The sequence below is a fragment of the Stomoxys calcitrans genome, chromosome 2 (assembly GCF_963082655.1).
Source record: "Stomoxys calcitrans chromosome 2, idStoCalc2.1, whole genome shotgun sequence".
NCBI lineage: Eukaryota > Metazoa > Arthropoda > Insecta > Diptera > Muscidae > Stomoxys > Stomoxys calcitrans.
The window spans coordinates 28,442,368-28,455,938 of record NC_081553.1 but is presented as its reverse complement, the minus strand read 5'-3'; the positions used below and the strand labels follow the sequence as shown (position 1 = coordinate 28,455,938).

The 13,571-nt window shown below is 34.8% G+C and overlaps 1 protein-coding gene across 1 annotated transcript in view; it reads left to right on the top strand.

Annotated features, from left to right (window-relative positions):
* The window catches only part of LOC106080531 (F-actin-monooxygenase Mical), a 68,953-nt gene extending 61,453 nt beyond the window's left edge, over positions 1 to 7,500 (top strand). Inside the window, exons 18-22 of the mRNA XM_059361398.1 lie at positions 183 to 387; positions 449 to 535; positions 1,725 to 1,825; positions 1,900 to 2,153; positions 6,061 to 7,500. Of these exons, the coding sequence (XP_059217381.1) occupies positions 183 to 387; positions 449 to 535; positions 1,725 to 1,825; positions 1,900 to 2,153; positions 6,061 to 6,066 (653 nt within the window). The 3' untranslated portion in view covers positions 6,067 to 7,500. The remainder of the gene's footprint in view (positions 1 to 182; positions 388 to 448; positions 536 to 1,724; positions 1,826 to 1,899; positions 2,154 to 6,060) is intronic.
* Positions 7,501 to 13,571: the final 6,071 nt, after the last annotated feature.

Sequence of the window (13,571 nt, the reverse complement as noted above, 5' to 3'; positions counted from 1 at the left end):
CTGTGCCCGATCGTCTTTTGCCTGGTAATTTTTTTTTTCGTAAAAAAATTAGCCAATAGAAAAAATATTTCAATGCATCCTAATGGAAATAACTTTATAATTTATCATTTGTTTATTATTTTTTATTAAATTTCTAAAAATGTGTCATTTTTTAAATTTCATTTTTATTTATTATAATATAGACGAAAGCTATACTACCGAGACTCGTGACCAGAAAAAACAGCGTGCAATATCGAAGGCAGTGCGTCAAGCTGAGCTTAAGCGATTAAGAATCGCTCAGGAAATTCAGCGAGAACAAGAAGAAATCGAAGTGCAATTAAAAGAATTAGAAACTCGAGGTGTACTCATCGAAAAGGCTTTGCGGGGTGAAGAACAAACCTTGGAAAAGTATGAGTTTTAATTCATTTTTCCCAAGTTTAAGTATCTTATACTCATTCTTTATTTTTAGCTTGGAATCTACCAATAATGTTGGTAGTAATGATGAAAAATTACTTAAAGAACTTTTGGAAATATGGCGCAATATAACACAGCTCAAGTAAGTAAAGTAAACCCCACATGTCCTTCCACAACCTCCGCAATCTCCAGACCTCAACCCCATTAAGCATTTGTGGGAGGAACTGGATAGACGTGTAAAAAGGCGGTCCATTTCCAATAAGTCCGAAATTTTGCAGGCTCTTATAGAAGAATGGCAAAAAATATGAGAGGAACCTACGAAAAACTTTGGTGCATTCCATGCCAAACCGTTCGGACGCAGTGATCAAGCTAAAGAGCTTGCCAACAAAGTATTGATTAGACTAAAATTTTTAGATATTTAAGATATGCATATAAGTGTGCCAATACTTTTGTGCGATGAAATCGCGTTATATTTTTGTTCATTTCATCAACTTTTTTTTTCATTTCACCCACGCAACTGAGCAGCTAATCATAATCGACCCATAAGACTTCTAGAAGTTTAAAAACTTTAATGGGTGGGTTACTAGCATCTAGATGTCGTTCTCCATTTGGTCTATCTCTTCTGCGTTTACTACCAGGTCCATTTGCAAATGACTTCTTAGCTGGAGCTTCTTTATTTATACTGACAAAATTAGCTATTTTTATACATTTAACTATGTCAACATCAAAATATGTGGTGCATACTACACCGATATTCCATCCATCAACGCAGATTTTTTTTTTTATAAATTTTACGAAACATTTTTTCTCCAACAATCCAAATACTGCGTAGATTTTTCGCAAGATGGGTGGTGTTGTTGAATCTAGTGTAGAATAATTTTTTATCTATCGAGTGGTGACTTTGAACTGCGTACTTAGCACAAAGTAGAATCTATTAGCCATTGCAAATTGCAAATTTGCGCATGAACATTCTACTTTGGAACAGGGGCAAACTTCTCACATATCAATGAGTGCTGTCCGATTCGAGTTTAAATTTAAATTTTGGTTTTCTGATGTTATCGCCAGGATTCGAACCTAGGCGATCAGCGTCATATACGGCCATGCTAACCTCTGCGCTACGATGGCCTCCATCTATCTATTAGCTATTATTTGTTTTAATTCAATCAAAACTAGTGTCTTTGTTTATGGAAATGATGAGCTATATAAAACTGCACATGTTCTCCAAGTTCCCAACTTTCTTCGTTTGCCGGGGTTTACAGGGTGTTCCGTGTTTTGATTTTAAACACCTTGTCATCTTGACAAAATGTATTTAACATTTTTGTTTTTTTTAGAAAACGCGATGAAGAACTTGGTATACGTCAACAGGAACTACAATTGGAACACCGACATGCCCAACTCAAAGAGGAACTAAATATGCGTTTGTCGTGCAACAGTAAGTACAAGATTTCTCATCTATCCTCGAATGTTTTTTAATTGAATATTTTTTTTCTTTTTATCTTCACAAAGAATTAGATAAAAGTTCTGCCGATGTAGCTGCTGAAGGGGCCATATTGAATGAAATGTTAGAAATTGTTGCCAAACGTGCCGCTTTAAGACCATCATCATCAACTCTTGATTTGGCTACCACCTCTGAACTTTTAAGAGGTGGTAGTGGAGGTGGCGCCACAAGCGGCGCAGAAGTGGCTTCTGGCAGTAGCAGTAGTAAAATACACTTAAGTTCATCATCACATGGACAATCGAACGACAATGAAGAATCAAATGTAAGTTCATATACAAAAGAAAAACGTATGCATACATATGTAAACAAATCAAAGCGGACAGATTCGAACAGATTCGTACTTTATTTCTTATTAGCAAGAGCTGGAGAACGGAGCTGGCAGTTTGACAACTGTAACATTCAGTAGATTTTCTCTAGTATAAACAAAGTGTAATTTGTATTAACAAACTGTTGGTAAAATCTAGTCAGAGATGCTGTACAAGACTTGGCTTGGGATGGCCATCTTAAATTCCGTATGCAATTTCATTTTAAGTACATTTGTAGCGCTTTCCAAGTAAGAGTTTGGGAGTCGTGAGTTCGATACTCACCCAAGACTTAAGTCTGCCAAACCAGTTTGGGCTAAAACTGAGTGAGTGAGTTTAAAACGTGATCAGTCAAACCTTAGGATATATATTACAAATTACCTAGCCCACCCTAGTAAAAAAAATTGATATGGTCAGATCCACATATAACTCGGATAAGATATAGGTGGATCTAATTAGATCCAAATGGATCTGCCATATCCAATTATATATAATTATATTTGTTGACATAAATAACTATATATGGTAGTAGATATAATTGGATATGGGACCAGATGTTATTATATCTGCAATATATAATTATATCCAAAGAGATATGCTATGTATAATTATATCTGGCCTTAGATATAATTATATCTGGCTTTGGATAATATATGTATATGTATATCTTGTGCAACAAATAGCTGAATTTTGTTCCTGCAGTGTTTTAAGTTTTAAAGTAGAAATGCTTAAATTTTATTTTAATTTATATAGAAAATAATATATTTATATTAGTAATACTAACAAAGTTTTCTATTCTCAAAACGTGAGATATTTTGTATATTTTTTTTTAATTTGATCAATATGTGATTGTGGGTGTTAACAATTGGTTGTTGTTGTTGTTGCCACATGTTATATGTGGAGGTGGCGACCCTCGTCTAGCACCTATAGGTGAGCAAGTTCGTTCCGGTCCAAAAGATCTATTATTTTCTAAATGTAATATGGTTACAGAATATAAAAAAATAATAATATCATTGTTCCTCGCCCAAAATTTTTTTTGCTGTTTGCTAAAAATTCATTATGAGATTCAAAATGAAAAACAGATATTGCCCATAAAAGACCCCAGCGCCTAACGTATACACATACAGTTGTGTTCAAATCAATTCTCAAAATTTTTAACAATAAACTATTTATTTATCTTAATTATTTTATCTTAAGCTCTTTAAACCTATGTTCCGTAAATAAAAATTCCTTTTTATTTTATTTGTCCTAACGTTTCCTCAATTTTTGTTGACATCTTCAGAGGATACATCTATTTAAATTAAACATTACATTTATTTCAAATCTTCATGAAAATATAATTAACTTATAATAATTTAGGATATATTCAAATGAATTTTTTCGTCAAAAGCACATTCATTACACAACACGACATTAATTATATTGGAGACAACTTAAATTTTAGTATCACGGTCTTTATATTGCAACACGGTAACTTATACTAATATTGTTTGTGTCCTCTTTCAAGTTATATTCTTAAGCTTTCTAAAGTGTATCACTTTCTCTCTTTGTTTTCTTTATCTAATATTTTGACATTTTCTAAGTCTGCCCTATGTCCACTTTTCAAAATATGTTGCTCCAAAGCTGTTTTCTGTGTTCCTTTTTCAATGTCAGCTCTGTGTTCTCCCATTCTTATTTGTAGCGTTCGTTTTGTTGTTTCTATATGTAGTAAGTCACAGCTTTGTTTTTCAGTTCCCTTAAATTTCGTAAACAACATTGCTTTGTTGTTGTTTGTCGATTGGAGTTTGATGTTGGAGAATATTTTGTTGTTTGTTTGATTCTTAAGCTTTTGTTATCTGTTAATCCAGGGATGTATTTGAAGCTACAATATCGATTGGTTTCTTCATTCGTTGTAGGGTTGCCATAAGTGCTGTTTAGTTTGCGTTTTATTTCGCCGAAAAGTTTATTAATTAATTTGGTTGGAAAACTATTGGTTTTTAATATTTTGGGTATTGTTTTGAAATTGTCTTGATGGAATTGTTCGTCACTGATGCGGAGTACTCTGGTGATAAAACTTTTAGCGTAGTTAATTATCTCTGATTTTGGTTGTGTGTTGTGGTAATTCATGATTCTACCAGATGCCATAGTCTTCTGGTACCAATCTTATTGTATTGAGGTATTATTTCTCCATGTTTTTGTATCCAGATATGCTATATGGTTTTCGTTTCCTATTTCAAAAGTAAATTGTATTTTATGGTTGTATTTGTTTAAAATGTCATGTATCTTATCTATGTCATCCTTCTTAATTATCAATAGCGTGTCATCAACATATTAGCATATGCATTTTATTGTGGTGTTGTTGTTATTTAAAGCATTATCAATAGGCGGGTTATGGGCGACACACTCTGCCAGGATTTGCTGGCTATTTCTGAGTGGGGTCGAATGAATCGAGTAGATTTTAATGCACGGAAGACTCAGTGCTGCCTGTTGTCACACAAACGATTCGCTGACCCATTACGATCATCTTTGTCTATCAACGGTGTAGATGTTGAGCAATCAGAAGCTCTTGATGTTCTGGGCATGAAAATACAAAGTGATGTCCGTTGGGCTAAACATGTATTCGAAGTGTCGAAAGAAGCATTCAAGTGTTTAGACTTCCTTGTGGGGTATCCAACTCTACTGCCTCCCTTCATCATCGTCGCAATGTGGGTTGTTTGGCGCTGTTCTATCGGTACTTTCATGGTGTGTGTTCGTCTGATATTCGTCTTCTTATTCCTGATGTAAGGATGTATGTTAGGGATACTAGACTTTCCAGGAACTCACACCCGTTTGTAAATGATAGGCCAGCGGACCGCACCATGCATTATAGAGAGAATTCTTATTTCGCCCGAACCGTTCGTATGTGGAATCGACTTCCGGCTAATGTTTGTCCCACCCACTTTGACATCCAAAGATTTAAGACAAATGTCAATAAGCACTACATCCTTTTCTCCCCTCCAATTCCTAATTTCCTCTCGCCAACGCAATGCACTGCATTCAATGGGTCGCATTTGTCGAGTTCTTTTCCCGACATCTCTTCTTAGGCAAAAAAATGATATAAGAATAGATTTGTTCTGCTACTAGAGCGATATAAAGATATGGTCCGGTTTGGACCACAATTAAATTATATGTTGGAGACCTGTGTCAGCCAATTCGAATAAGAATTGCGCCCTTTGGGGGCTCAAGAAGTAAAATAGAGAGATCGATTTATATGGGAGCTGTATCGGGCTATAGACCGATTCAGACCATAATAAACACGTATGTTGATGAGAGAATCCGTCGTACAAATCGGATAATAATTGCGACCTCTAGAGGCTCAAGAAGTCAAGATCCCAGATAGGTTTATATGGCAGCTATATCAAGTTTTGGACCGATTTGAACCATACTTGGCACGGTTGCTGAATATCATAACAAAACACGTGCAAAATTTCACTCCAATCGGATAAGAATTGCGCATTCTAGAGGCTCAAGAAGTCAAGACCCAAGATCGGTTTATATGGCAGCTATATCAAAACATAGACCAATATGGCCCATTTACAATATCAACAGACCTACACCAATAAGAAGTATTTGTGCAAAATTTCAAGCGGCTAGCTTTACTCATTCGGAAGTTAGCGTGCTTTCGACAGACAGACGGACGGACGGACATGGCTAGATCGACATAAAATATCGCGACGATCAAGAATATATATATACTTTATGGGGTCTCAGACGAATATTTCGAGTAGTTACAAACAGAATGACGAAATTAGTATACCCCCCATCCTATGGTGGAGGGTATAAAAAAAAACAATTAATGTGTTGTAATGGGACTTTAATGGTTTTTTGTTTCTTTACTTGTATTTACAGATTTGAAGATATCACATTTCTTGGAATACCCTGATTTCGTTAATGCTTATGGACATATTGAAAATATTGTTCTAAATGAAGGAAAACAAAAACAATGACTAGTGATTTTTAACAAGGAAACCCAGTAAAACCAAATGAGTTGATTTATACAAAAACCAATTGCAAATACAATGTTAAGTATCGGAACAAAAAGGAAATAAACCCCAAGTGACAGTGAAAAAGAAGCCTTCTCAAAATGCCTCATCGAAATCAATTAGTAAACTAAATTCTATGAACATTTTATTATAATATTATTTATATATACGAAGAAAATAAGAAGCAAAAACAAAAAAAAAATAAGAAGAAAATAACCAAAAAAAAAAAAAACACAATTTTCCCCCAACCAAATCAAAAAATAATGATTCTGATTTTTTTATTAGCTTTTGGCTATACTGTTTTTCGATAACAAGAACAAAAAACAAAAGAAAAAAAACATGCAAGTATTTGAAGTAAGCATAATGCCAAATATAGAATTTTCTCTTTCGGGTTTTAAACTAACTAACTAAGAAGAAAGAGATTAATAATTATAAAAGCAAGAAACAAAAAGTTATAAAAAAAGAAAAAAAAACATTTACGACATGTATGATGATGATGATGATGATGAATGCTTTAAACACACGTTGTATTTTGTATTTCCAAGTGAAATGTTTCTATTTTCTTTGTATTTTTGCATGATTTATGTGCGAGACGCAATGTGTGTGTTGGTGACAAGGCGAAGATTGGTTTAGTTTAGAAGGTAATCCGTTTTTATGTTTATTTTTGATAACAAATCAATTTACGAACTGCTATATAATTTATTTCTTTATACAATTAATTGATACATTTATTAAACAACCCTGGTCTTCTGCTAATCTCTGACCCAACATCCCCTTCTTCCTCCAAAAAAAAACACACACACACATACACAACTATTATTATATTACACTATACATACTCTACTCTACTCTACTATTACTTATATAGTATATGCTATACGTCATATTCTTGTAATACATATTGTGTAATTTTAATTACTATTCATATTGTGCTATTTAAAACAAAAAAAAACTGAAAAATACGTTACGTTTTGTATTTTATATGTTTTGTTTATTAATGTTTTGTTTTTGTAATATTTTTTTGTTTTTAATTTTTTGTATGTATTTGAATAATGTATGTATTGTGAAGGAAATAATGTGGATATCATATAAGTAAATGACACACAAACTTCATGACCACCAGGTTAAAAGTTCACACATCCACGCCCCACTATCTATACACAACAGAAACGAAACAAATAATACCTACTTATTTATACATATGTATGTACTCTATACACAAAATGCCGAATTTATTGGTTTTTTTTTTAACTTCATTTAGACATGAACAAAAAGATCATCAGTCAATAAAAACTTATGTAGCAAAGTCTGTAGTTTTATTGCTTTTGTAGGGAGAGTCTACATGAAAAATAAATACCTAATATACTTCCTGCAGTAGAAACACCATGGACATCCTCTAAAAAAAATATTGGGTTGCCTAAAAAGCAATTGCGGATTTTTTAAAAGAAAGTAAATGCATTTTGAATAAAACTTAGAATGAACTTTAATCAAATATATAATTGCCATTTTGTTCGATAACCTTTTGCCATCTTCCTGGCAAATTTAGTATTCCACGCTCATAGAACTTCTGGCCTTTATCTGCAAAAAACTGAACCAAGTGCGATTTTATAGCCTCATCATTGCCGAAAGTTTTACCATTTAAGGAGTTCTGCAAAGATCGAAATAAATGGTAGTCTGATGGTGCAAGGTCAGGGCTATATGGTTGATGCATCAAAAGTTCCCAGCCAAGCTCACTCAGTTTTTGGCGAGTGACCAAAGATGTGTGCGGTCTATCGTTGTTCTGGTGGAATATGACACCTTTACGATTGACCAGTTCTGGTCGCTTCTCCTTGATGGCTGTATTCAATTTGTCCAATTGTTGACAGTAAACATCCGAATTAATCGTTTGGTTCCTTGGAAGTAGCTCAAAATATACCACACCCTTCCAATCCCACCAAACAGACAGCATAACCTTCTTTTGGTGGATATCAGCCATTGAAGTGGTTTGAGCTGGTTCACCATGCTTGGACCATGACCGTTTTCGACTAACGTTGTTGTAAACTATCCATTTTTCATCTCCAGTTATGATTCGTTTTAAAAACGGATCGAATTCATTGCGTTTAAGGTGCATATCACAAGCGTTGATTCGGTTTGTTAAATGAATTTCTTTTAATACATGTGGTACCCATATTAAAATTGACGCCAAACAAACAAATGTAAACAAAATTTCGCGCACTTTTTTTCTAAAGCAAGCTAAAAGTAACAGCTGATAACTGACAGAAGAAAGAAAACAATTACAGAGTCACAAGCCGTTGAAAAAATTTGTTAACGCCGACTATATTACTACTATATTACCGACAATTACTTTTTGGGCAACCCAATACACCTACCGCCATTAGCTTAGCGCGCTATTAAAGGTTTATTTAGAGCGTGTGTCGAATGATAGCAATCTCCTATGGTGAGATGTAAAAATGACGTAGATGGTTGTTTTTTACACTGGTGAGAAAAAAAATTATTTTGCTGTGCCAATCGACCTTTTTTTCTAACACTGACAAATTTTGACATTTGTCAAAAATCAAAAGTAAACAAGATGTGCGCGCCACCTAATTATACAGGAAAAAGTCAAAAAAATAATAAAATTTTTCAAAAGTATTTTCCATTACTTCTAGTGGTTATATTGCAAATGCGAACATTTTATTATACACATAGCCCATAAAGTCTGCGTTCACCTGACAAACTTTTATGATTGGTTAAAGAACACAAAATAAATTTATGAATCAAATCAACTCTTTTACATATATTTTTTCTTTATATTCCTAACATTAAAAAACAAAAACAAACTTCCAAATTTGGTTAAGCACTTTCAGAGCGTTTTAAATATGATAACAATTAAATATAAGCACCACAAAGTCTGCGTTCAGTAATTAAAAATAAACAAGAGTTATTTAAACACAAAATAAAAACATATTAACACATTCCTAATATTTGGTAGGATAGCCAAGTTGTTTTAAGACTGTACTTAGTCTATTTGGCATGGAGTTTACCAACTTCTCTGTTTCCTCAGATGTTATTTTCGCCCATTCTGCCTGCGTGACACTTCGTAACATCTCCTTGCTGGTTATAATGTGCTGACGATTTTTTTTTCTCCAATAGATCCCAAAGATGCTCAATGGGGTTGAGATCTGGTGATTGGGGTGGTGTTTTAAGCTGCTTTGGGGTGTTATATAGAAGCCAAAGCCTAACAACCTGCGTTGTATGCTTTGGATCGTTATCTTGTTGGAACCAAAATGTCATTGCTAACCCTAGTTTAGCAGCACTTGGTTTATTTTTTTTTTTCAAAATATTGAGATAACCCCATTTATCCATTTTGAACTCTATAAATTCTAATTGACCCACTCCGCTAGCAGCCATACACCCCCACACCATAACTCCACCACCACCGTGCTTCACCGTTCCAACTAAATTTTGTTTTTCCAGCTCAGTCCCGGACTTGCGCCATACTATTTGCCGACCTTTAATGCCAAAAATACAGAATTTGCTCTCGTCGGAGAAAATAATTTGTTTCCAGAATTCAGGAGGCTTATTCATGAAAGTATTAGCGACTACAATCCGCGTTTCTCTGTTTATGACTGAAATGTACGGCTTCCTTCCAGTAACTCTTGTTTCCAGAATTCAGGAGGCTTATTCATGAAAGTATTAGCGACTACAATCCGCGTTTCTCTGTTTATGACTGAAATGTACGGCTTCCTTCCAGTAACTCTTCCATGAAATCCAGCTCTTTGTAATATTTTTCTTGCAGTTTCAGCACAGATGCTTTTTTTAAACATTGTTTTACTATCTTCAACAATTTTGGTTGATGTTATACGAAGGTTGTTACTTGCCATATTAATCACTTTGCGCTCTTCTCTAACGGATACTTTTTTTGGACGCCCAGGCCGAGGCTTTAAAGTTATAATGCCGGTTTCTTTGTAATTATTAATTACGCGCTGGACAGAAGAATACGTTCTTCCAACTGTTTCACCAATATTTCTAAAGCTTTGTCCTCCTTTCCACAATTTAATAATTATTTTTCTTTCAGATATGCATATTTCCTTTCCTTTAGTTTCCATGTTTCCAAATTTATGATAATGAACTGAAACTGATCAAAAATAAGAACAAGCATCATAAAAAGTAACGGTACTTTCGAAGTAAACAAAGTGAACGCAGACTTTTTGGTTGTCACAATTTCTTCTTGTGAGACAAAAGTACCGTTAGAACAAAAAAGCAAAAGCAAACTTGTATTTTTGTTTTCTAATTTAAGATATATTTTATTTTTTATTTTTTTATGTTGTTTTTTATTCATTAAAAAAGAAATTATCACGTGAACGCAGACTTTTTGGACTATGTATATGTATTTTGAGTCTTGCTTTGGGAAAGAGGAAAGCACGGCGAGTAAGACAAGTAATGTTATTTTGAAGACATCTGTATTATTTATTTCCCAATTTTAGGAAGTTTTGTACATGGAACCTTCATTACGAACCATTGCTTCACGAAAAATGAATGCAAATGCAAATTTGCTTCTATTTTTTCTATTGTTTACACGACGAACGACGAACAAAGCCCATGCCAGGTAAACGAACTATTGACGCCGTTATAGAAAAATCACTAAACGGCGGCACCACCATTTCAATAAACTACAAACAAAAAACTGTACTTTTGTCCATTATTAGGGTGTTGCTGGTTAGGGTTTCAGGAGACAAGGCCTGGATTGGGGCTATACTTCGACATACATAACACTTCAGGGAGAGCTATGCGACTTAACAATAGACCCAAAAGAAATTCTGGGAAGGGATTTACAGTTTTCGAAATGAGTTATTGTTGCTGATGTTGTAGCAAAATTTGTATTTGGAGGTAGCGGTTCTCGTCAAGCTCGTTTCGGTCACCGATCGCTATCACCATTGGTTATTACAAGACGCCAATAAGTCGCCTTGTCACATCGCGTATCACAGGCACTCAGTATTTAAGCAAGAGCCGTTGCCGCCCGACCTCTCACAGAGACTCTCCCTTCGATACCGCAGGTTGTCTGCGACTGCAATTGCAGCTACTCCGTATACAAAGCCTTTCACTAATCGCAACCTGTGGACTCGCCCGATAGCTCTTAGCTGAGTTTCTTGTAAGGGCGATGAAGACCAAACAAATTGGAGTTCAGAGTTTCAACTGATGTGGTGCTTATTCTCATCGCGTGTCGGGTCGAAATCAGTATGTGTATATGGCGGCCCTCAAGGCCGTGGTCTCTAATACAGTGAGGTCTAAGTGCGTTGAGGAGTTTGTGGAATTCCTGAATAGACCCCAGTTTCACGACATAATGCTAACATGGATTAGCGGACACGACAGCGCCGCATTGGAGCTTATCCCTACTCTCTTCTTGTAATTTCTTGTTATCACATATGTCTCACTTCTTTTCACAACATTTACTTTTCAGAACAGGTCAGACTGGCCACGTTTTCATGGGGGCTTCCTATTCAACATTTATTATTAACAACAAATTCTTATTTCACAGAAATATACATAGGAGAATAGAAGTTTTCTATACATGCATTTTTGGTCTTGAAATTTCTTCAAACTTCAAATTTTATCACCTGGTACAAAAATGGAACGTAAAATTTAGTTTTTAGTGATTTCTACATTCCGTTTACGGTCTACAGACGTTCGGTAATCGTTTGCAAGCGTTTTTATAAAGCAAAATAAAACAGCTGACACGTTTTCCTATATTTACGGTATGTTTACGAGAGCATAACCAACTTATGCTGCACGCAACTTAGTTACCAACAGGAAAACGATTTTACAATTACTGACATGGCACAAAACTAATACATAGCGATGTTGTAAGGAAAATAGGTCGTCCATATGTTGGTTATAGCGAAGAAAGTGAGCGACAAAAGATAAAGATTGCTTTGGAAGTTTCGTCGGTACACGGACACAATTCCCAGCTTTTGTTTCATGCTGCTTCTCCAATATATACAGATATATATAGGAGCTATATCTAAATCTGGACCGATTTTGACAAATTTTGGCACACATATGAAGACGTCAAATAAAACACCTCATGCTAAATTTTATAAAGATCGGGCCTTAAATGTGGCTTCTACACCCTTAAAAGTCCATAACGGATGAAAGATATATATGGGAGCTATATCTAAATCTGAACCGATTATGATAGTATTTTGCACACATTTTGGGACGTCAAATAAAACATCTCAGCAAAAAATTTTGTTAAGATCAGACCAAAAATGTAGCTACTACAGCTTTAAAAGTACATATCGGATGAATGATATATATGGGAGCTATATCTATAACCGAGCTTATATGAACCAAATTTGTACTTATTAGACCACTCAATGTCCTTGACCATATTTCGATATAGCTGCTATGGGGGCACACATTTTTTCATCGGATAATAACGAAAGTTGGTTTACATATATACCCGAGGTGGTGGGTATCCAAAGATCGGCCCAACCGAACTTAACGCCTTTTTAATTGATCGTTTTAAGGTTGCGTGAGTACATATCTTTCATCCGATATTACTTTATATTTAATTAAAAGTTCAGAGATAAAAAGAAACAAGAAGAATCATAATAAAATAAAAAAAACAAGATCCCAGGTCGGTTTTAATGGCAGCTATATTAGGTTATTGATGGATTTGAACCATATTTGACACAGTTGTTAGAAGTCATAACAAAATACCTCATGCAAAATTTCGACCAAATCGGATAAGAATTGCGCCAACTAATGGCTCAAGAAGTCAAGATTGAAGATCGGTATATATGGCAGCTATATCAGGTTATAAACCAATTTGAACCATACTTAGCACAGTTGTTGGAAGTCATAACTTAACACTTCGTGTAAAATTTCAGCCAAATCGTATAGAAAATGCGCCCTCTAGACGCTCAAGAAGTCAAGACTCCAGATAGGTTTATATGATATCAGGTTATGGACCGATTTCAACCATACTTAGCACAGTTATTGGAAGTCATAATAAAATACCTCACGCATGGCGAGGGTATACAAATAAAATATTCCCTTCATCAGGATCACATTTGTAAAGTTCTTTGTCCAGTATCTCCTTAGAGGTTAACAAAGGATCAGGTTATGCACCGATTCAAACCATACTTGGTTTGGATGTTGTAGTAGAAGTCATTGTGCAAAATTTCAGCCAAATCGGATAAGAATTGCGGTCTATACGAGCTTAATTCTTATAAACATCAGTACGAAATTTTGAATGTCCAACTTGCTCCTTGATTAGTTGCTTCACAACCGTGGCTAAGGTCCCACAGTGCTGCGACGCTTTTTTGTCCCATAAAATAAACAATTTTTTAATATTTTTTTCATTTCAAATGCATATTGCCTAGGTCCGTCCCT